Source organism: Papaver somniferum, chromosome 4 (assembly GCF_003573695.1).
Source record: "Papaver somniferum cultivar HN1 chromosome 4, ASM357369v1, whole genome shotgun sequence".
In the NCBI taxonomy this organism is placed as follows: domain Eukaryota; kingdom Viridiplantae; phylum Streptophyta; class Magnoliopsida; order Ranunculales; family Papaveraceae; genus Papaver; species Papaver somniferum.
Window position 1 is genome coordinate 32,331,815 of NC_039361.1, and position 25,443 is coordinate 32,357,257.

At 38.7% G+C, this 25,443-nt stretch overlaps 1 protein-coding gene and 1 long non-coding RNA gene across 2 annotated transcripts; both read left to right on the forward strand.

Annotated features, from left to right (window-relative positions):
• Window positions 1-5,234: 5,234 nt before the first annotated feature.
• Window positions 5,235-5,836, forward strand: LOC113275085. The gene is made up of 3 exons (XR_003323415.1): window positions 5,235-5,267; window positions 5,377-5,458; window positions 5,557-5,836. It is a non-coding gene; the product is annotated as an uncharacterized LOC113275085 (long non-coding RNA).
• Window positions 5,837-21,351: 15,515 nt separating this feature from the next.
• LOC113275084 (cytochrome P450 71A1-like) lies at window positions 21,352-23,517 on the forward strand. The gene is made up of 2 exons (XM_026524523.1): window positions 21,352-22,487; window positions 22,584-23,517. Exons 1-2 carry the CDS (start codon window positions 21,528-21,530, stop codon window positions 23,199-23,201), a joined length of 1,578 nt encoding a protein of 525 aa, XP_026380308.1. The 5' UTR covers window positions 21,352-21,527; the 3' UTR covers window positions 23,202-23,517.
• Window positions 23,518-25,443: the final 1,926 nt, after the last annotated feature.

Below are 25,443 nucleotides of genomic sequence, written 5' to 3' on the forward strand. Positions count from 1 at the left end.
TTTCGAACTCAGAGCCACTTTCTTTCTCGAAGTTGCCAGAAAATGGTTTGTTTAAGGTTTCAGAGAATTTTTCGATGGAATCTTACTTGTAAATGGGTGGATTCATCGTTCTTACAAAGTTTCTGACTTATAGTAGTCGACTCCCTCCCAAGTTTCGAACTCGGAGCCACTTTCTTTCTCAAAGTTGCCAGAAAATGGTTTGTTTAAGGTTTCAGAGATTTTTTCGATGGAATCTTACTTGTAAATGGGTAGATTCACAGTTCTTACAAAGTTTCTGACTTATAGTAGTCCACGCCCTCCCAGGTTTCGAACTCGGAGCCACTTTCTTTCTCGAAGTTCCCAGAAAATGGTTTGTTTAAGGTCAATGCATCCGTCGAAAAGTGACGCATGAGGTCCATGCATCCATCGAAAGGTGATGCATGTGACAATGCATCCATCGAAAAGTGATGCATGGGGTCCATGCATCCGTCGAAAAGTGATGCATGGGGTCCATGCATCCGTCGAAAAGTGATGCATGAGGCTATGCATCAGTTGAAAATGTATGCAAGAATGATATTCAGGAACTTGAATAAAATTTCATGAGGTCGATGCATGAAAATGGTAGCATTACAAAAGAAAACATTCCAAATTACATTCCCATTAAATAAGAACATTCCAAATTACATTCCCATTACATAAGAACATGGTAGCATTACAAAAGAAAACCATCCATCTAGTATCCCAAACGAGTTATGAGAAACTTTCGAAGAATGCGGTAGTGAGCTTCGTATTTGAAATTTTTTCCTTTCCATCTTCGCCATTCCAACATCGAAAATTAAAATAATAAATCATATGCAAACATTTAATTCTAATATACAAGGTTCGGCTTGTATTTTAATTCACACACAAGTCGAACCTGAATAACATTAAGTTCGACTAATAATTTCTTTCCCATATAAGTCGAACCTTAAAATTTTACAGAGTTCGACTCAGAATTTCTATCACATATAAGCCAAACCCTACAATGAATTTATAGACAGTTGGCATTGAAAAAATTACTGTCATTTTAATCAAATGTCCATTGACTTTAATCAATTTCACCCGTTATCTATCAATTTTATCCAATATCGCTCGACCTTACTTTGTTTTCCTTCGATTCCATGGGTTTATATGGTTAACTATTAAATCAAACCGGATGTCTATCTAGTTCACTTAATTTAGTTTTTTATCAGTCAATCTTACCTTATGTCGATCGGACTCACTTAATTTGTCTCGAATTCCATTTCTCCCGTTATCAATTACTTTATCCGAATTCGAAACTCACCATCATTGTAGTACAACGGTAAAGTCACTAGGTGATATATCAGTGACTTGAATTCAAAACTTGCCCTAATGACTTGAATTCAAAACTCGCCAACATCAAATTTTTTACGGATAACAAGAAGAAAAAAAACGTTAACGATACGTATGAAATTCATTTTGCCCAAAAGGGTGTGTTTAAGGTTTCTGAGAATATTCCCATGGAATCTTACCAGTAAATGGTGTGATTCATCCTTCTTACAAACATTCAGACTTATAGTAGTCCGCTCCTGACCAGGTTTCGATCTCCGAGCAAGTTTCTTTCTCGAAGATGACGAATTTGTGTGTGTGAACTAAAGCTACTTCATGACATGTGTGACTACTCTAAATTATTTCATGACCTATGTGACTAGTCGAAATTCAATCCGAAAACACAAAGAGAAAGCACAAATGCACGAAGAGAAAGCACAAATAAAACACACTTTCTTATGATACCCTCTCCAAGATAGAAGGTGAATTAAGATGCACTTGAACTAATCTTAAGATACTATCTCCAAGATTTCTTGGACTAGTTAAGTTCATATTTAGTACATGCATTTGACGACTTTTTATTTATGTGGGCATAAATGGGATGTCCCTATAACCCTTCGTCCCTCCAAAAAATGCGCACGCAAATCGGCTAAATGTGCAAAAACGTCGATCGGCATTATGTTGGCACAAAATAGAAGTGTAAAATGTAAATTTGATTGAATATCATATTTTGTCAAATTTAGATTATTCGCGGGTCCAATTTCTTCAATTTTAATTGAATTCATATTAATTTTAGGGTTCTCATTTCAATGAATTCATATTAATAGTAGTCCACTTCCGGCCAGGTTTCGTACTCAGAGCCACTTTCTTTCTCGAAGTCGACAAAAATGGGTTTGTTTAAGGTTTCAGAGAATATTTCGATGGAATCTTACTTGTAAATGGGTGGATTCATCGTTCTTACGAAGCTTCTAACTTATCGTAGTCCACTTCCGGCCAGCTTTCGTACTCAGAGCCACTTTCTTTCTCGAAGTCGCCAGAAAAGGTTTTTTTAAGGTTTCAAAGAATATTTCGATTGAATCTTACTTGTAAATGGGTGGATTCATCATTCTTACGAAGTTTCTGACTTATAGTAGTCCACTTCCGTCCAGCTTTCGAAATCGGAGCCACTTTATTTCTCGAAGTTGCCAGAAAAGTGTGTGTTTAAGGTTTCTTAGAATATTCCCATGGAATCTTACCAGTAAATGGTGTGATTCATCCTTCTTACGAACATTCAGACTTATAGTAGTCCGCTTCTGGTCAGGTTTCGATCTCCGAGCAAGTTTCTTTCTCGAAGATGACGAATTTGTGTGTGTGAACTAGATCTACTTCATGACCTGTGTGACTACTCTAAATTATTTCATGACCTATGTGACTAGTCGAAATTCAATCCGAAAACACAAAGAGAAAGCACAAATGCACGAAGAGAAAGCACAAAGGAAACACACTTTCTTATAATCCGTATGAAAACCTGAAACCCAATATCCACCGTCCAAAAAATTGCACAATCCGTATGACTAACGTGCTTCAATAAAAAACAAAACAAAAAGTCCTAACGATTTGACTCGCTTCCATCCTCCTCTTTTCACTTCGCTCAATCCTCCTCTCTTCGCTCTTGTGATTCTTTCTTTTACCAGTCGAGACTCCAGAGGAAAAAAAAAACCCTTTGATCTCCACTTCTCTTCTCTCCTTGACTGGTTCTCCAGCACCAATACTTTTAATCCTAAAATCCCTTTTCTCATCTTCACGATCTGAAGACCTGGATGTGGTAAAACCCAATTTTTGTTGCAGCAAGAACCCTCATTTCCTTTGATTTACCTTATGTTTTTCTCTAATCGGAAGAATTAGCAAAACAAGGTACTGAAATTTAACCTTAATTTTGCACTTGATACTATTATTTATAACCTTACTTTAGATTCTGTAAAAAATAACCCTAGACTTTGTTTTTCGCCTCTAATATTTACGGGTTTTGGTTTCGTTGGTGATTGAAGGTGTTTTTAACACAGGTAAACGCCCATTTCTTTTAGATCTGTGGTTTTTTACTAATTTTGCGCTCAGTAAAAAAATAAAAATAAATTCGTACCCTGATTTTAAACATGGATTTTGTTTGTTAGTAATTTCTAATCAAACCCTAGGGTTTCATTTTCAGTTTCCATTGATGTAACTAGATTTTAATTCATTGGCAAGGGCATCGATATTTGATTATCAATTTTGGCATTTCAATTTATTTGTGCCTGTTTGATGAAGGAATTATCCATGGATAAGAGTTGGATTAAAATGGGTAGGAGTGAGGAGGCATTCCGCGAGGGAGTCGTAAACTTCCTAGACTTTGCATTTGAGCATATACAACCTGGGATTGAATCAATTCGTTGTCCGTGTGTGTACTGCAATAACAATGGCTTCTTATCTCGAGATGAAGTACATCTACATATATTGCGTCATGGGTTCACGAAAGGATATACTAATTGGATATACCATGGGGAGGCAGAGGGAAGGGAACCTTTGGGTACTGCTAGAACAGTTGAAGATGACTTGCCGGAAAACGACGATTGGGATGAGTTGCTAGGTGCTATTGTTGGAGGAGTCCGAGCAACCCCTTTATCCTGATTGTAAGAGTTATTCAAGGTTATCCTTTACTGTGCACTTACTTCGTATTAAGACCTGTGGTGGATTGGCTAACAAATGGGAAGACAAAAGACAATATAAAAGCTCGATTGAACCTACAAAGGATGGGTATACGGAAGGACTTATGGGCGACGAGAACAGGGGATAAGTATAGGGTGCCAAACGCTTCATATGTGATGTCGAACAAGGAGAAGGATTCATTTTGTAAACTTTTGAGGGAAATTAAGGTTCCTGACGGGTACGCATCAAACATTTCTCGATGTGTGAACCTTAAAGAGCGGCGGCTTATTGGTATAAAAAGTCACGATTGCCATGTTCTATTGGAACATTTGTTACCAATATCAATTCGTGGAAATTTGCCAGATGATGTGTGTGAAGCAGTGACTGAGTTATGTATGTTTTTCAAAGTTCTGTGTGCTACTGTCCTTAATATGGCTGACTTAGACAAACTACAAGACAGTATTGCAATCACATTGTGCAAGTTAGAAAGGATATTCCCCCATCTTTTTTTGTTGTGATGATGCACTTGCCCATTCATCTAGTAGAACAAGCAAAGGTTGGTGGTCCGGTGCAGTATCGTTGGATGTATCCAATTGAGAGGTACGACTATATCAATGTCATTTTCCTTGGAAATTTTATCTTTTCTGTGATCTGATGGTATTTGTAAAGATTTTCTATTACGGTTAGTGTATATACACACACTTAAGGTACTTAAAAATTTAATAATATATGCTATTTTGGAATAATACTATCGAACATGTAAATAGCTTGTGAATGGTTGTTACTTTAGTCAGGAGCATATGCGATTTGTCTAAGTGATATCGCAGATTTTAGCTATGGATGAATTTCCAAATGAGGCTTTATATATGTCATAGTTACACTGATATCAAAGATTGATCGACTTTCACTAGTTCATTTTGGTTACTGTCGATTTAGTTGTACTTTGTTTATGGGGTACACAATAGTTTTTCTATCCTATGTATCAGGTACTTGCGGAAGTTAAAGCGTTATGTGCGGAATAAAGCTCATCCTGAAGGCTCGATGGCGAAAGGGCAAATAATAGAAGAATCTCTCGTATTAATTGAGCGCCATATGAATAGTGTAGTTACGAAGTTTAATCAACTTGGTATAAACGAGGATAACACTCGATTTCAGTCAGCAGTTAATAAGTTGTCTGTTTTCAGACAATCCGGTGAATTTCAAGGTAAGAAACGTGTGGCCTCGTTTTCAGAGGAAGAGTTCCAACAAATGAAATTGGCTGTTCTCAAGAATTGTGATGAAGTGCACCAATATGAGGAGTACGTGTTCTCTACTTGCTCTTTCTCCTTATGTACAGTGAATAATGCTAGATTGTGAGATTGTTTTCGTGCACATGTATTTGAATGATTTTCTTATGGCAATTTACAGAGAACACAAATCTATGCTTGAAGGAACTAGCCACGCACATAGAAAGCACACCGAAGAATTTCCTAGATGGTTTGAACGTAAAGTGAGTCTCAATTCAATACTATTAACATGCATGTTTTGTTCGCCACACAGGCTTCTTATGATTTCTGACTTCGGCGGGATTTTTTCTATAACAAACAGATTTACCAACTGCACAAAGAGACCAGTCAGGTGAGTGAAGAACTATTATCATTGGTCGGAGGTCCTTGCCGAGAAGCTGTCTTTCAACATTTACACGGTCAATGGGTACCGCTTTCAGACAAAACGTTGGGAGCAGGGAAGAACGACACAAAACGCTGGAGTATGTGTAACCATCGAGAAGGATTATTTTGGAGTGCTAACTGATATTATAGAGTTGAGGTATGTGGGTGGATTCCGTGTTGTTCTTTTCAAATGTGATTGGCGGGATGTAGATAGTGATAGGGGATACAGGAAAGATAAACATGGAGTTGTTACTGCTGTTAATAGAACCGTAAGTTGTTGGAAAGATGGACCTTATGTGTTACCTTCTCAAGTATCACAAGTTATGTATGTGAATGAAGGAGAGGAGTCCCAGTGGCAGACAGTGATAAAACTAAAACCTCGGAACTATTATGATATGCCGGTGCGTGATATTAATACAGGTTTGAGTCCTAGTGAAGCTGCACAGGATTTGTACTCGGCTTATTCTATGGAAGATGTACAACTTGAACCGCAGCAGGATGATGATGACAATTTTGTTTGGGATAGGTGTGATGTTCCGGAAGAAACCGTCACTTACGTTGCGCCAGAACAAGGACGAGGGAAAGCTGTCGATGAAGATGATGCTGATGTTGAAAGTGTTTATACTACTAGCGATGATGATGATTTGCTCGAATTTGAAGAGTCTGACAATGAGATGGACTGGGATTAATTTTAGTTGTTTGTTTTCTTTCATACTGCCGTGAAGCTGTAAAAGAAGCTTAGCTTTGTAAATGAAATTGGTATCTTTTTTTTTAATAAACAAAAGAAGACTGGTATCGTCAAAATCAAGCAAACAATTACTTATACTTCTTTGATCTGATGAAAAGAGAATTCCATTTGAAAAATGCTCATTACATTGGACCCATTTTCAAATCAATATCTGAGAAAAGAACAAGAAATTTAACAAACCAGATAATTAGGTACAATGAAATGTGGAAACCGATACATACCGGAAAATCTCATATAATCTTTCTAATGAACGGGTAGTCGCTAAATTTAGTCGCTCAGATTGGTTTGACCAACCAAATACCTATTGAATCGCTGGTCATTCTAGCTCGAAGTAGGTAGCTACCAAACCTACAACGGCGGTTGCTATATTCTTATCGGGAAAAGCATTTTACCGACTAAACTACTCTATGTGGTCGCTCAAATTAGTGGATATATATTAATACCGAGCCGCTAGTTTGATAGTCGCAAGTTTAGTAACTTTATTCTTAAAGCGACTAAAATTATTGGTGCTTGCTAAGATTTTAGTTGCTTAAGCCATGTTTTCTTGTAGTGGGAGGACATTAAACAAATGGACTATCTGATATGCATTGTCAAGGAGAGTCTACGACTACATTCCCCTGTTCCTTTAGTCCCAAGAGAATCATCTAAAAGTACTCAAATAGCAGGTTATGATATCCCTCTCCACACAAAAGTTTACATCAATGTGTGGGCAATTCATAGAGATGCTAAACGTTGTTCCGGAAATATATGCGTTGCCTCTGCTTGACGAAAGAACAAATGAATAGTCACGCTTGTGAAAACGGTTTGTATTTGCATTTGTTAACCATCGTATCCAACTGGTTCCCTTTTAGATAATACGATAAGATATGCTGCAGTGAATGATAACTGTCTTAAGCTTTTGTTTGTTTGAACGTGTCCTTCGCAGGTACTATACTCTAGCTGTTAGTAAGCTATTAAGTGTAATTGTAACATACGTTATCCCGTGTTGTTTGTCAAAAAAGTTAAGAAATATGTTTGTGTTTTGTGTAACTGTGTTTATGAATTCAATTTTTTTCATGTTTCATTACTACTCTCCAAGTAGCAAAAACTGTCTCTGCTGGATTTTGCCAAGCAAGACTTACACTTGGGGTTTGCAACAAATTTGGGCAATAGGACCGAATAATTCTCTATTAATCTTTTTTTTATAGCTGGTAGTATCTTTTTAATAGATAAAAAGAGTTAACTAACAAAAGGAAGTTAGAGTAGCTGCCTCCCACACTTGAGAACTTTGGGATCTTGCCCCGACTAGACAGAGGTTTTGTAGATCAGAAGAGCGACCATACTTTAAATGTTTACATATAACTTGTTCAAAAGTGTTAAACTTCAAAATTAATGTGTCGATCAATTCATTATTCCTCCATCCTGTGTTTCTGTTGCCTCTTTGCATTACTTTGATGAGCTTTTTGTTATCACCTGCTAAGTTGAATACTCTGAGGTTGAGTTGAGACGCCTAATCCAGAGCATCCTGAACAGCTAGACAGTCCTCCTCTACCCTGCTGTGAGTCCTACATCCTTTGGTTTTCCTGCCAATGGTATCTCCTGTTGGGCCTAGAAAGCTCAGTTACAGAATTATAGACAATTTATAGGCAAAGGTTATTTTCTGGTTTGAGGTTTGGTGCAAAAGACGGCCCAGATTAAGCCACACATTTAAGTTATTCAATTACATTTCTGACATATAAAAAATGGTCTAGATTGAGTTACATATTTAAGATTTTCAATCTATGTTTTAGGCATATATAGAAGGGTCCAGATTAATTCACATATTAATTTTTCCTAAGACAATGAATTTAGACTTTTAATGTGCATTGATCACTCATTTATTTGGGAGTTATTCCTCCCATTTAATGTTAACCCATTTTTTTATTCTAAATTAAACGCCCTTTAACTTAACTTTTGATTTAATCTCTTTTATAATCAAATTCCTTTATCAGACATTCATCCTTTGCACAACTTTATTCCAGGGACGGACCTATGAGAGGGCTAACCGGGGCTTTAGCCCCGGTCGCCCTCCCGGTCCACAAGCCTAATTTTTCCCATTTTAGCCAATTTTTTGGTTAATCATGTGTATTAGCCCGGGTCTAAAATGAAAAATCCGTCATCCTGGATCCATCCCTGCTCTATTCTCAAGGTATGATTCACTGTTGTTTTGGTTGATTGAGATAATTGTTGTTAGCTTTTCCTTTTAATTTTTTGTTTAATATCAATAGATTCATGATGCCTCGCGCTTAATTTTTGTTCATTTATGCAGTTTGATTTCTCTTTGTTTCTTTTCATTAATATTGTATTTTGTTATCTTAATTTTGTTTTTTCATTTGCAGTCAAAAAATACTGATCAGATATGATTGCCAGCTATTCATTTTTATTCTTATGTTAGTGTTTTTTTACTACCATACCATTTAATTTATTTTTGTTTGTATTTTTTTCTTCTATGGACAGGAAATTGTCCAATTAGACTTTGACTTTTTCAGGCCAGAATCGGAGGATTTACATGGAGTGAAAATAAATGACGAAGATAACGATGGTTTCATTCTTATGCCCTTAACTTGGGTCGGTAAATAACATTTTTAATTGTATTGCTACTGCTATTGGAGAGTTAAAACTCTTAGTTGGATTAGAGTCGTGTACATGTTGGTATCATATGGATTGAAGATATCAACTAGCTAGCCAAACTCTTATAAATATCTTACACTTAGTAGATGTCGATTTAAGAAATATTTTAATATTCAGCTGTAATGTCATGTTCATTTTGTACTAGCAATTATAAAATTATGGTTGTTTTAGGTCTCTTATGTATTCTTAGGTCAAGGTGTAATATAAGTTTCATTTGCAAGTTTTCATACCATTGGTATTTAGAATAAGTCTCATATTTACTTTTAGGTCTCAGACGCATATGCTGACAAAGAAGAATTCTCCTACACATCGTTTATCGATTCATGTATTAGAGGGGGATTTCTTTTGTTTGGATCTTCCATTTTATTTAATGCGAGTCTTTCACTATTTAGTAAGACAATAAAATTGTGTTATTAATTGGTTTGCAAGGAAAAGCATACTGGACATATGATGTATGCAATTTCCTTACTTTTAGGTCTCAGACGCATATGCTGACAAAGAACAATTCTCCTCCACATCGTTCGTCGATTCATGTATTAGGGGGTGGGGATTTCTTCTCATCATGCACATCATTTCTCACCGCTAAGAAATATTCAAGGACACTAATATCCAAGGGAATGTTGTTGGATTCAATGTTTTACATTTTTATTTTATTTTTTTGTGACGCTGTAAGCTGGCCATTTTTCAGATGTTAGTTTAAACCATGAATATATAGTTGTCATTTTTTATAAAGAAGCTAACGTCTACCTAGAACATTGTAGGGAATGAGGATTGTGAATTACCATATTTATGCAAATGACATGTCTAATGGCCGTAAAATGACTGGCCGTAAATTATATTAACCCAACCGATTAATTTTTTTTACCACAGGTTCGAGTATTACTAATGTGTAACCAGACGAATTATACATTGCTACAAGAACACAGTCAATATTTGTTTTTGAAAACAGTCAGCAGTTCCAAGAATTAATGCAAATATAACAGTTTTTAGGGATATGAAAGAAGAGTTCCCAACTCTCATTCAACTTTTCAAATTTTCGAAAAAAATTGCACTAAATATTTTTTTAACACAAAATGACAATCAATTTAAATGGTAGGTGATATAATGACCAACACCAAAAAGAACTCATGTAACGGCACGGGTCATACCCTAGTATAACTGTAGTTTGCAAGAAAATTTAAGAGGAAGAGGATCTCGTGATTTAAATTTCTGACTCCAAGCTTAGTATTTTGAGGATTTTGGTACCCAAGAACCTTAAAAGAAAATAACAATAACAAGATTTCGAACTCCGTTCCTAGTGGTCTTTACTAATTGTTGTGGTTGAATGGATTTCTTTTTGATCGAAATTCAGATCGGATGTTGTGTTTGAGAATTAATATTTATTAAAAATTGCTCATATACTAGAAATTCATAGAAGCATTATTTGTCAAAAACAATATTCTATCGAAAAGAAACTCCAAAGATAATATTTGGGATTAAAATCTGTCAATCATCTTGTCTGCCTTAACTTGCGGATTCAATTTTGCAAGTGATTCTCTTACGACGCCCTTGTTGCTGAATTCACATGAATGCTTCTCCGGGTAACGATGAGTCGAGCAGAAAACTGGTCCACACTACAAGAAAGTGTAGCTATTGCTACACCATATATTGCCACACCTTCAATATAGGTGTTGCAAAAGCAAATTTCTAGCCACAATACTTTTTAGCTGCAGCTAAAAGTTATAATTTATTGTTGCAAAATAAAACTTTTGCCACATAGTTGTAGCAACAGTTTGAAAAGAGTGTGGCAAAAAAACATAATCTCTTGTTGCACCAATAAAGATTGGGTGCAACAATAGACTTCTTGCTACATAGGTTCTCGCGACACTAGTAGGGGTTTTTGCCATGATCATTGGGTGCTGCAATATATTAAGTGTCTTGTAGTGTCATTTTCTTGTTACAACTAAAACATCTATTCTTCGCTACTGTACCACTTTCTCCATTACTACTGATGTTTCCGAATCTGATGATGTTGAACTTAGCGAAGCCGTAGTCTCGTATGTGACACAAGAATCACTTGAGCCAACTGATTCTGCTTGGGTAGTATGAGCTTTCTTAGGGTTTGCATATTTCTCGAAAGCACCTTTGGCTAAAATAGATTGTTCATCTTCCTTGAGTTGATCCCTATAACACTTGCTACATAAGTTCATATTCGTTGTTGTTCCGAAAAATCCACATCGGTTTACACAAAGTATATGTGCTTCACATCCATTGAAACTGTCTTGTGATGCCATCCTTGATGAAAGTCTAATAGTAAAAAAAATAATCTTAAGAGGTGTGTATTTATAATTGCATGTCCATGGTCTATTGTATTTATAATAATCGTAAAATGGTCCTTGTTAGATAAAGAATTAGGATTTCCTATTCAAAAACACTTAAATATAGAATTAGACGTGTATTTCTAAATTATTGATCTCAAATTCCCATTAGAATTCGCAAAAGTGGCTGGATTCTGAAATTGCATGTCTATTTCAGTCTCCTACCGAGATAGGTACCTCTGGTACACAGATAGAGAGAATGAGACGATGAATGGGGTTGCAGTAAAAACCTTCAGTGATGAGATCCAAGTTCAATCACGTGTACAACGACGACCGTGTCTTGTAAAAGCTCAGAGACTTATTGGAAACTACCAATGAACAAGTACTTCATTGAGCTTAAGGTAAAGCAAGTGTGTGAAAGTTACACATTCAATGGTGCGTTCGGAAATGGGCATTTTTTTGTGGGGATTTAAGTATGATGTGGATACACTGTAGTTGCAGGAAATCCTACAATCACACCTTTAATTAAATCTTAATAAAAATTCAAGTAATCATCTTAAAATTCATACATTCATTCATAGAATCTTCAATATGGTTACAAGATTTGAGATGAACTCTATCTTGGAGAACAAACAATCTTTGTCTCTCCTAAATTCCAAGTCTAAGCTCTCAAAAATATCTCTCCCTTTACATGGTCACTCGGTCCCTTTATATATGGATTTTACATAGTGGATGACAACTAATAAAGCCCTTATTTTCGGATCTGGCGTGCGTCACTATCGCACGCTTACCTTGACTCTTCTCGCACGTACTCTATAACTTCGCACGACCATCACTCTTTACTCGTGATTCTTCTGACGTCATCTGATGCGTCATCTTAAGTATACTGTACGCGATACCCTTCACTCGTTTATCGAACTATTACTTCACGCACATAATAGACGTGCAGTATTTAGTATCCACATTTTTCCTCTTCTCATGTCGTTTCTTTGGAAAGGGAGCGATATGAGAAACTCCAATTTATAATGCTGCACTCATCCGTCTTTTCGTATTCTTTTCAACTGACATATTCCTCTAATTTAAGTGTGAGAACTTACGCGTGTCTTTTCAGCTACTCTTAAACTGACACGTCTTTGTTTGAGGGTGAAAACGATTTCTGCTGATTTTGGTAATTTCGGGTGTGTGGGTGAGAAACGGGTTTAAACCCTAAACAATGTACTGCAAGGGAGTAATTTAGATTTGAGAGATCAATCTGTACAAATCCTGCCTAAACCCATAAATGGCCGTTCCAGACTTGTTTCGGTCACAAAGTGAAGGAGAAGGTTTGGTTTTGTGGAGGGAAGTGAAGATAGTGTTGAGACCAGAATAGTTGATTCTGGAAGAGTAGTTGTTTTTCGACTTGTATCAGAAAGTGATAATCTAACAAATGAAAAGCTATCAAATATTTTCTGAGTGTTGTATATTCCTGACTTGAACTTGTTGTTCGGTGGAAATAGGTAATGCCTATTTATACAAGTCGAAGTGAAACGTACTCTGGTCTCATTAAGAAATGGAAAACGGGTGAGTAAATGGGAGGAGGTGGTAACCGGTAACGCCTGGAATTGATGTTCCATAAAAGAAAGTGTTTCACCAGTACTCCATGTATTTACTAACCGACTCATCCTTATGACACTTTCTTATAACGGGCGTAGTGTACGCCGCACGTTGTAAACCGCCAAACCAATACCCAATGAGCATCCCCTAGTTTGTGACATGTGTTGATGTCTCGAGTGTTTTCGTGGAAAACATGTAGCACGTTGTTGTTGTCTGACAAGTTGAGCTTGGGAGACTTGCCGTCTCGGTGGTGACCTTCGACGGTCGAGAATTTGCATCTTAAGAGGAAAGGTAGCCGTTGATTATTGCAACCCTTCGTTTGGTAGCCAGTGGCATGAAAGCATGATCAGTATGGCTTTAATATGTCATAGTTTAGGCGCGGCCAAAAGTTAGGGTTTTGGCTTTATTTAGCCGCGACCAAACTAGGGACAAAAGGTTTCCATGCGTTAGCTGGTAACCTTGGACGGCTAAGATCTGCACCTTAGATGAAAAAGTGGTCGTTGATTGTTGCAGGACTTCGTTTTGGTAACCACATAGGGAAGGCCGGTATGGCGTGGCGCGAAGAGGTGGTTGGCATGCCATTGGCACATGTGGCATGGTATGCCTTGGAGCGGTTTGGCGTGTCCAAAACTAGAGTTTGGGTCCAAAGGTTACCATGCGTTGTTTGGCAACCTTGGATGGCTAGGATTCACATCTAGGATGCAAGGGTGGTCGTTGATCGTTGCACGCCTTCGTTTTTGGTAGCCGCATAGGGAAAGCCGGCATGGTATGACACGGCAAGGTGGTTGGCATGTCATTGGCACATGTGGTATGGCATGCCTTGGCGCGATTTGGCATGGACAAAACTAGGGTTTTGGGCCAAAGGTTACCATGCGTTGTTTGGAGACCCTGGACGGCTAGGATTTTCATCTAGGATTGAAGGGTGGCCGTTAATCGTCGCACGCCTTCGTTTTTGGTAGCCGCATAGGGAAGGCCGGCATGGTATGGCGCGGCAAGGTGGTGGGAATTCCATTGTCACATGTGTCATGGCATGCCTTGGCGCGGTTTGGCGTGGCCAAAACAAGGGTCTTGGGTCAAAGGTTACATGCGTTGTTTGGCGACCTTGGACGGCTAGGATTTGCATCTAGGATTGAAGGGTGGTCGTTGATCGTCGCACGCCTTCGTTTTGGTAGCCGCATAGGGAAGGCCGGCATGGTGGGGCCAAGGAAAATGGCGCGGACGGCTTGGCATAGTGGGGCCAAGGAAAGGTGCGGTTGGCTTGGCATGGTGGGGACAAGGCAAGGTGCGGTTGGCTTGGCGTGGTTGGTCCAAGGAAAAATGGCGCGGACGGCTTAGTATAGTGGGGCCAAGGAAGAATGGTGCGGGCGGCTTGGCATAGTGGGTACAAGGCAGAATGGTGCGGACGACTTGGCATAGTGGGGCCAAGGAAGAATGGTGCGGATGGCTTGGCATAGTGGGGCCAAGGAAGAATGGTGCGGACGACTTGGCATGGTAGGGCCAAGGCAAGGTGCGGTTGGCTTGGCATGGTGGGGCCAAGGGTTTGGCATGCCATTGGCGCATGGTGCGGCCATCATGGCTAGGGCTAAGGGTTTGGCATGCCATTGGCGCATGGTGCGGCCAGCATGGCTAGGGCCAAGGAAAGGTGCGGTTGGCTTGGCGTGGTGGGGCCAAGGGTTTGGTATGTCATTGGCGCATGGTGCGGCTAGCATGGTTGGCATGCCTCGGCGCGGTAGACGTGGCTGGCATGGTTTGCCATTGGCACATTGGTGTGGTTGGCATGGTTGGAATGCCTTGGCGCGGAGATGTGGCTGGCATGGTTTGTCGTTGGCACAGTGGTGTGGCTGGCATGGTCGGCATGCCTTGGCGCGGAGATGTGGCTGGCATGGTTTTGCCATTGGCACAGTGGTGCGGCTGGCATGGTCGGTATGCCTCGGCACGGAGATGTGGCTGGCATGGTTTGCCATTGGCACAGTGGTGCGGCTGGCATGGTCGGCATGCCTCGGCGCGGAGATGTTGCTGGCATGGTTTGCCATTGGCACGGTGGTGCGGCTGGCATGGTTGGCATGCCTTGGCGTGGTAGTATGAGAATTAGGGTTCGGCATAGATGATGTCAGTCAGTGCTAAGGGTTCTGCCGTGGAACATGACCCATGTAAAAAAAAGGTACCCGGTAATTCTTACGTAGGCATGCTGATTGATTCAATAAATGTGCTAATGGTCATAGTGACGTCATGTCAGATGTACAGTTTTATGATTTTAACCCTAAGCTAAAAACCACCATCAACAATCTTATATAACCGCTTTTTCTTATCCGCTCATTCTGAATCATCGTATTAATGGGTGAATATCTCGGGAATCGAGGGTAAATATCTTACTCTTCCTTTTCTTTATAATTACTCTTGGTGTTTTCTTTATTCTCTGCAACTATTTTCTTTTGCTGCTACTCCTCTGATTTCTTCTCTCCCATCTTGATCAAGATCATCTCTGATCATCTTTTCATTATTCCTCATTCCTATACTAAAAAATGCCTGAAGCAGGTTGGAAGACAAACAGGCGTTTGAAAGATTGAAGAATGAGTTTGGTTCACGGGGTTTCTCGTTATCTGCCCCTGCTGGATCAAAACCTTCATCAAAACTTGGACCTGAATGGTTTTCTCTTGAGGAATGGAGTGACCAAAAAATCATCATTTTGGTGGGACAAATTCTTGCTGGTCTTCCTATTCCACTTTATGATCCCAGAATTCCCTTGTTTTATGAGATCCTTTCACATGCGAATTTTTCGCTTGGCATATTTCAACTTAGCGGTGATAGTATTAGAATATCTCTTGAATATGCTTGTCGTGCAGCCGGTTTAGAATCACAGTACCCAGTGGAGAAGTGAAATCATGATCATCGAGATGAGGAAATTAATCCTGCTGATTATACCCTAGATTTTTTTCATGAATTACGAATTTACCATCATAAAAAGTAGCGCCTCTAAATGGGGTGTTCGTTTGTCGAGAAAAGATGGTATTGCTGAAGATAATAGAATCATGCGAGATGTCGATTGGCATGATCCTACAAATAATACCTCTCGTTAGTCGAACGACACGCGATGGTTAGATTATCCAATCATCTTGGTGGACCCATACATAACTGGTAGGGATGAACATGGCTTAACTCTTCCCCTTCCTGAGGGACTTCCTACTTATAATCCTTGGGTATTCAGATGGCCCGAAGAAGAGAAAGTGGTATGATATCTTTAATTATCTTTATTTCCCTCTTTTTTTTTTTATCATCTACCACTCTTACCTATTTTCCTCATTTCAGATGGATGATCAAGCAAAAAAGGCCAGAAAATCATCTCGAGCGACATTTTCACAATAATGAAGTAAGAAACGCCTTTTGTGTAATTTTAACAATATTTTTGCCTCTGTTTGTTATCTTCCATTATTTGCGTAGGAGGAAATTTTTAAAGAGATTCGTGGCTCTGGTGGAACTGTAAGCGTGAAAGGAAAAGGTGTAATTTGCAGTAAAAAGACTGCTTCCAAATCTTCTTCCAAGAATCCTTCTAAGAAGCGGAAAACACCTTCCTCTTCTTCTTCTTCAAATTCTCAGTCTGACAATGATGATGACAGTAATCTTGGTGAAGATACCTCTATTAAATCTGTAATGGATCAGATATCTAGTATTTTTTCTAACTCCATGAAAACAGTTGGAGATGATTCGTTGGCTCACACATGTAAGACTCTTGCGAAGATAATAAATAATCCTACTTTGGATGATGATTCTCTTCGCGGAGCTGCCTCAGCTTTGAGACTCAGTTTTTAATATTCGCTTGCTTCTATGGTAATTGCTTATACCTTTCCACTTTCCTTAAAGTTGCATCATGCGAAAGTTTCTCACATTTATTTAATAACCTCGCAGGTGTCTCGCTCATCATATGTTGTCTCTTCAGACTATGAAAGGAGGCTTCGCAGGTTTGCAGCTAAAAATAATGAACTTAAGTCCCAAGCTTCCATTCATGAGAATGACGCTGCTGATTTCGCAAGAGAAACCATCAACTTGAATCTGATGTCTCTTCTTGTACAAACAAGATATCCGATCTTCAAAAAAGGAATGATCAATTAATTGGTGCATAATCTTTTACTCCTCTTGTCAACCTGTTTATTTATGTCTTTTGCTCCCATTATAATTATCTATTCCTGCAGATATTTACAACCTTAATGATGAGGCGACTTCTTTATTTCACTCTCTCCCTCATCCTGTTGATGGTGATATTCTTCTAGAGTATCTTAATGCTTCTCTAAATAGCTTTGTTGATAACAAGTTGAATACCTTTTCCATGGAGGAGATTAAGGCGAAGTACCAAGATCTTAATGTTCACCATAGGAGTGCCTTATCTAATAGTAACGATTTTAGACGTCGCTTTTTAGAAATTAAAGAGAAAAATAAAGCTTTGCAAGACAGGATTAGCACTATGATCGCTGAGAAGGATCAAATTGCTCTTAACGGTGCGAAAGCTTTAAAGAAATTCCAAGAGATTGTTCTTCAAGTTCAAGTGGAACGAGATCGAGCTTTAAGGGAGATGGACGCACTTGTTGAACGAGGAAACATGATTCGTTCTCTACTTCTCATAGAAAGCGATGTCGAACTTGATTGGGCTGCTAGAGTCTTAGATAATGCTAGGAATGACTTAGATGTGAATGTTAGCCTTGAGTCAAATCATTCTTCTTTGATTAAAGATATTATTTCTAATAAAGAAGGTTGTTCATTATGCGTTTCCATTTGTTATTTCTTGATCAATTTTTTGTAATTGATATTAACCTTCTTACTTTTCCTTTGCAGTGGTTGAGAAAGAACATCGCAGTCAAATTCAGGAGTTGGAATCAAAGATTGCCACTGATAAAAGTCTGGAGGCGAAGCTTATCGCACGTGATTCCAAATATCGCAGGCTAAAGAAACAATTTGATGCTATTCGCGTTCGTGATGCAACAATTAAAAAGATCTGTTCTGAGAATAGCATTCCTATTTCAAAGTATAAGTTTACTAATATTCTTCCTAACGAAGAAACTTCTGATATCTCTGACTGTGAAAGAGAAGATGAAGAATGAAAACTGATGAAGAAGTTAATGAATCTGAAGCTGATGGTTCTGAGACTGATGAGATTAACGAAGATATCACAGGCAAGAAGTAATTTCTTTGCCTTTGAAGATATTTTTTATCTTGTCGCATTAGCTTCTGAAAACTTCTTCTTTAATGTAATCTTTTTGAATATTTGGTACTACGTTATTGTATATTCTCTTTATTATATACCTGTATAAAAACTTCATTTTCCAGCAAATGAGATTATCTTGGGATAACATCCTTTTATATATCAAATTATATATCTTATGCGTAATGACAAATAACTTATGCGTGAAACTATCATGTGGGGGCGAATAACATCCTTCTAAATATTTGCATTCTCATACTTGCCTCTGGTATTCGACGACATATGATTGAATGAAGCTAATATGTAAGATTATTATGAATGTACATATTCTTATTATGTCATAGTACATCTTGTTATTACATATCATATTATATACCTTTTCGTCCTCTTACAAATTTACCTTTGCCTCAGCTATGTTCTTCGTGTTTCCATGCGAAATTCTCTTGTGAAAAATTCTCTTTGTCTTATAACCATACGACTATATTCACAAGTTATATTCATCCTGCAAAACAATAATTATTAGCTTCTATATTATTTTTCTCATGAGGTTTATTTATCCTTCCTAGTTAAAGGTCTTATTTTGCCTAGTATATAATGTTGTTTCTACGCGACGAAATCGCAGGAGGCCCATACGCTTTCGCGCAGTGGCCCATTGATCTCGCCTTATCATCTTCTTATATTATTGCCTCTTCAGTATTTATTGTTGCACAAATATGACAAGTCTTAATACCCTCGTGAGTAAAAAGCCTCATAATATTTGCGTCTTTTGACACAATTCAGCTCCCTATTGGAGGGTGTCGTCCTTATATTTCCCCTGATTTCCCCTTCAAGGAGGCGTACCCCTACCGGGTTAGGGTGGTCTCCTCCCATCCATTAATACAACAATCAGTTGTTTTCGCGGCCTCTTATCCCTCTATCGATATGGCTTATGATTACAAGACCGCACCCTAAGTGGGGTTTCTTCGAACCGAGTCCATCATAGTCAAGACTTGTCAAGAGCGGCCAGGTACTCTCCAGATTCCCCAAGCACCCTTGACTCAACCGTGTACCTCGGCGCCTTGATCGAGTTTCTGCACTCCTTAGGAGAGACCTTGTCACCTTAATCTTTCTATTTAGGCGCCTCTCCTGGATGGGTTTTTTATTTTACCCCAAATCTCCATGACTCAAGCTCCAGGGTCGGTGTATCTTTTACTTGAGCCATGCTAACTAGCATCCAAATTATGACGCGCGTTAGGTATTATTGTTGCCTCTTGCTTTATGCGAACTAGGGTGCACGCCACAATCAGATAGCTAGGCTCCTTAATTGGAGTCTTTATTTCTGATGCCTTCTGTGAAGAACTTTATTTATGATGCCTTAATTGGAGTCTTATTTCATATAATATCCTTATAATGAAAAAGATATCTTTCGATTACATTCATATTTTTGAATAATACAATTCTGATATCATCTTTCTTTTCCTATTCGCTTGACTGATAACTTGAGATAACTAGTTTGCTTCTTTCACCTTCAATGCTTCTTTAAGTTTGCACATGCTATTGGATATACTGATTCGCATTTACGCATGGACCATATTTCTTCAGGTACACTCGATTCCATAGTTCATCAGATGGATTCCCCTTCTCATCTATCAGCTCATACATCCCATTGTTAACAATTCTTTTGATCTTATATGGGCCTTCCCACATGTTTTCCATATTTCCTTTACCAGTTCTTTGATATCTAGGTTTCTGCCTCAACACTAGATCTCCTTCTTGGAATTCACGCCTTTGCTCTTGTGCAGTCGTTATCGCTTGTGTAGAATTGTGTTATCTTCTACTTTTTATTTACAACATCTACCATTAACCTTTCACTACGTTGACTTTCTTTTACCTGTTGATTCCAGTTCCTTCGCTTGCTTGAGCGCTCTTCACATTTGTCTATGTCAATCTCATGGCATGTTTTTCCTTCATTTGGATCTCCTCTTATTACTCCTACACCTTGAGGAAGAGGAAACTTGATGCATTGGTGGAAAGTAGAAGGCACCCCTAGAATACCATGTAACCACGGTCTTCCAATCAAAGCGTTGTAAGGTGATTCTACATCAACAACACAGAATAGTACTTCAGATGATATGGTTTTTAAAGGAATTCTCATAGTTATCTCTCCCTTCGGTTTTTAAAGGGATTCTCCATGTTTCTAGCGCCAAAATACAGTTGCAGGAAATCCTATAACCACACCCTTAATGACATCTTAATAACAATTCAAGTAATCATCTTAAAATTCATAAATTCATTCATAGAATCTTCAATATGTGAACAAGATTTGAGATGAACTCTATCTTGGAGAACGGACAATCTCTCTCTCCTAAATTCCAAGTCTAAGCTCTCAAAAAGATCTCTCCCTTTACATGGTCGCTCGGTCCCTTATATAGGGATTTTACATAGTGGATGACAGCTAATAAATCCCTTATTTTCGGATCTGGCGTGCGTCATTATCGCACGCTTACCTTGACTCTTCTCGCACGTACTCTATAACTTCGCACGACCATCACACTTTACTCGTGATTCTTCTGACGTCATCTGATGCGTTATCTTAAACATATTGGACGCGATACCCTTCGCTCGTTTATCGAACTATTACTTCGCACACATAATAGATGTGCCGTGTTTTATTATCTACATACACATTATGAAAAACGGGTATAAAACTTTGAAGAAGCAATATAAATGCGATTTTTCTTGAACTGAAGAAATTTTAGTAGGATGATACACGTCAAATGGTGACAATGAACAAACCTGGCCTAATTCGTTATATAACGAACAGTTTATCGCTTTTGTTATGTGCAGAGATACACAATGACGCAAATTAACACTATATTATACTATACACAGTGCTCATCCAGAACTCTCAACAAAGGCGTGGTCCAGCCTGTTCGATATTTGTCCTATTTAGATAAACGGACTAGATCATACCTTGCACCATCCATGGAAATATGAATTCCCAACTAGCAGTCAGGGAGCAAAGTTACAACTGACAAGTAGGAACAAAGGACAAGAAGGAAAGATATCGCAAAATCTACAAAACTGTTGATGAAAGAAATAGCATCCTATAGGTTACATTGTAAAAATAAACTAACGTACACTGTAGGTCGCATCTATCGTACATATAGACCCTACCAACAACGGTAAGGCTGCTACAGATGTCCAACTTTGCCAGATTCTTTAGCTTGATGGTTTCTCTTCATTCATCATTTTCACTCCTTTGTACTGATCACACTCATTCAACAGGTTAAAATAGATATTTTTCAATGTTGCTCAATTATTAAGGCTGCTTATTTTTCCAGTAACGTTGCATAACTTTGCGATACAGTACCTTAGATTGTCTATGTACACAAATCAGTTTGTGGGTTTATAATATCACCATAAACCACCACCAATGCAATAAGCGAAGGATGGATGCACCGTCTCTCCTTGTGATACTGCAGCAATGGTTAACAGCAGCAGAGTATTCAAATTTACACTTTCTATCACTCTCATTTCTAATACTTGCATTATCTATTTTACTTCTGTTTAAGATCCATAGAGTTTGTTCATTATCAAAATCATCCAATACTTATAAACTACCACCTTCTCCACCGACGATTCCGATAATTGGTAACCTTCATCAAATAGGAAAATTAGCTCATCGATCCTTCCGACATCTTTCTCAAAAGTATGGTCCATTGATGCTATTGCACTTGGGTCAATCGCAAATTCTTGTCGTTTCATCCGCGGAAATGGCAAAAGAGATAATGAAAAACCAAGGTCTTGTCTTCCCAAATAAACCTTCTAGTACCGCTACAAATGCGTTATTTTATGGATGTACTGATATTGGTTTTGCACCTTACGGCGAATACTGGAGGCAAGTGAGGAAGATTTGCGTTCTAGAGCTATTGAATGCAAAGAGGGTTCATTCATTCAAGAATGTGAGAGAAGAAGAAGTCGACACTGTAATCCAAAAGATATCGAGTTCATGTTCCTCAATGGAAGAGGGAGAAGTAGTAATTAATCTTAGTAAAGTACTGCTAACTCTAACAAACAACATAGTTTCGAGGTGTGCTATTGGTGCTAAGTATGAAAGTGCTCATGAAAACAAATCTGGTGAATTATCAAGAGAGATTTCAAGGTTGCTGGGAGCTTTTAGTTTTGGTGATTACTTTCCATCTCTTGGGTGGATGGATGTTGTTATTGGATTATCTAGTAAGCTTAAGAAGGTATCCCAAGAACTCGATGCTTTCTTCAACCAAGTCATCGACGAGCATCTCCTTGGTCAAGTGAGAGATGTTAACAAACTAGATTTGACGGATATTCTACTCCTTTCTCAGAAGGACAACCCAAATATCACTCGCAATAATATCAAAGCAATAATCCTGGTTAGACCTCTCACTCTTCTCTAATCTTTTCCTAGGATATATCATATATATTTATTAACTAATTATTAACTCAATCATTTTTTTTGTCACTAACAGGATATGTTGGCGGGTGGAACTGATACAACAGCGACAATCATGGAATGGGCAATGGCGGAGCTCATTAAAAATCCGAAAGTGATGCAAATAGCTCAAGATGAGGTGAGAAGAGTAGTGGGAAACAAACATAAGTTAGAAGAGGAGGACATTAAACAAATGGACTATCTGATATGCATTGTCAAGGAGAGTCTACGACTACATTCCCCTGTTCCTTTAGTCCCAAGAGAATCATCTAAAAGTACTCAAATAGCAGGTTATGATATCCCTCTCCACACAAAAGTTTACATCAATGTGTGGGCAATTCATAGAGATGCTAAACTATGGGATGACCCAGAACTGTTTCTCCCTGAGAGATTTATGAACAACTCGATCGATTTTGAGGGCCAGGAATTTGAATTCATTCCATTTGGGTCAGGTAGGAGAGGGTGTCCAGGAATATTATTTGGCATCACAGTTGTTGAATACATTCTTGCAAATCTCTTATACTACTTCAACTGGGAACTTCCAGCCGGTGACAAAAGAGAAGACCTTGACATGACTGAAGCTTTTGGTCTTACGGTTAATAAGAAGATCCCTCTTAACGTTGTTCCGGAAATATATACGATTGCCTCTGCTTGACGATAGAACAAATGTATAGTCACGTTTGTGAAAACGGTTTGTATTTGCATTTTCGTATCGAACTGGTTCCCTTTTAATAATAGAGAAAGTATCGTATTGCACGCATCTTTGTATTGGCGTATCAAGACTTTAGTGGTGAAGGTAGGATAAGATATGCTGCAGTGAATGATAACTTTCTTAAGCTTTTGTTTGTTTGAACGTGTCCTTCGCAGATATTATACTCTAGCTGTTAGTAAGCTATTTAGTGTAATTGTAACATACGTTATCCCGTGTTGTTTGTCAGAAAAGTTAAGAAATATGTTTGTGTTTTGTGTAACTGTGTTTATGAATTCAATTTTTTTCATGTTTCATTACTATTCTCGAAGCAGCAAAAACTGTCTCTGCTGGATTTTGCTAAGCAGGTGTAGGTACACAAAATAGGCTCGCCACGTGGCCGCACAGGAAGGCACGAAATAGGACTGAAGAATCTCACTCAAAGATCCCGGTCAGTGATTTGTCAAATCAAATGTCAGAATTACCTCGCCACCAACTAATAACACGAAGAGGAAGCACGAAGAGGAAGCATCCTAACACGAAGTATCTCGCATAAGGAATCTAAAACACAAACGAATCAAATTGGAGTACCCAACAAGACACCAGCCACGAAATAAAGGTTGGCGAAATGAGGTTACTTGCCTGAAAAGATAATTGGCGAAGTCAATAAATTATGGAGCAAGAAAAGAGACAGCTGTCGCGACAAACACCGAAAGTTGTCAGCGAAAGAAAGGGGAAAAATTTATGGAAAATGATCTGGGCGAAGTATAAAGCATCTCCACGAGATCCAGACGAAGTAAAATGAGTTGTACGCCATTAGGGTCGATTGGTCTATAAATAGGGTCCTTGGGAAATGTACGGAGGGTCGGATTCTTGGGAGGGGAGAGCTTTGCTTAGAGTGAGAAATTAGGGTTTCCTTGTATTCAAGAACTTTTATTTTTCACTACTTGGAGTGGTTAATCAATAAAGAATTTCTGATCCAAAACTCTTACCATGTCTTAGATCTGTTTCGTTTCTTATTTGGGTGTGCTACTGGATTTTCAGTAGTTGCATTTTGGCGTCCAGAAACAGGGACTTGGATTGAGGATTTATCCTCATCTAAGAGTTAGAGAAAGCTTGAAATTATTTTAAATCGTAGAAGTTAGAGATTTTGGCGAGTTGTTTTAAAATTAGGGTTTTGTAGATCTTAAATGATTCATCCGAAATTAAGAAATCTAGGAGAGGGAGTAATATTTGGGTGTTGCATCGTAGGTGGAAGTAGATTTGGAGATACCGGACCAAGGATCAGTTGATGGCCAGAACACCAGATCGAGCGAGGCACTTGATAGCGACAAGAAGAAGAAAACGTTTTGAAGCGAAGAGAAGAGGAAGAATGGAAAGGGGAAAAACATCGGTTGCAGGGGAAAGACAAGGCGTGAACCGACGACGGAATAATCAGACCGGTGAAAATGACTTTAGGGAAGGCTCGATACACACTTCTGACACGGGCACCGCTGCAGAGGAAGAAATGACCCATGAAGAGTTGGAAGAAAATATTGATGAAGAACACATGACGTTGGAACATCTAAGGGAGACACTTCGCCTTGAACGGGAACGAGACAGGGATCTAGCAGAGCAGCATGCTCGACTGGTGAGGAAAAACTCTATGTTGGCACTACAAAATCGGCAACTTAATGAGGAAGCAGCGGCTGACGCCATGGACTTGGAAGGAAACACCATATCGTCAGGAGAATAAGAGACACAACAGAGGAAGTACGTCTGCGAGGACGACGGAGGAGAGCGACGAAGGAGACAACGAAGAGAAAGCAGTGAAGAAAGAGATCCGAGAAGGGCGTTGGAGGAAACGAGATGGGAAGATCAAAGACGAAGGTTTGAGGAAGAAAGAAGGAACGAAAACGAGAGGAGGAGAGTAGAGGAAAGGCAACACGATGTAAACCAAATACACGAGGAAGAAAATGAAGGAAACCTGAATCAACAGGTTTTGAATGAGTTACGAGATATGAGGACACTAATAAACAATTCGCGAAGAGGTGGCAGGGTGCAGTTGGCAGAGGCGATAAAGGAGGCAGATAAATCTCCATTCACCTATGAGATTATGTATGCGGACATTCCTGAGAAGTGCGTGCTACCGACATTTCCAAGCATATTCAGCGGATCGGAAAGCGTTGTGAACACTTGAAGCAATATACTCTATCATTGATGCAGTGGG

Coding starts and splice junctions, on each gene's coding strand:
- LOC113275084 (XM_026524523.1), top strand. CDS start 21,528: ATGGATGCACCGTCTCTCCTTGTGATACTGCAGCAATGGTTAACAGCA. Junction 22,488..22,583: donor ATATCAAAGCAATAATCCTG/GTTAGACCTCTC, acceptor TGTCACTAACAG/GATATGTTGGCGGGTGGAAC.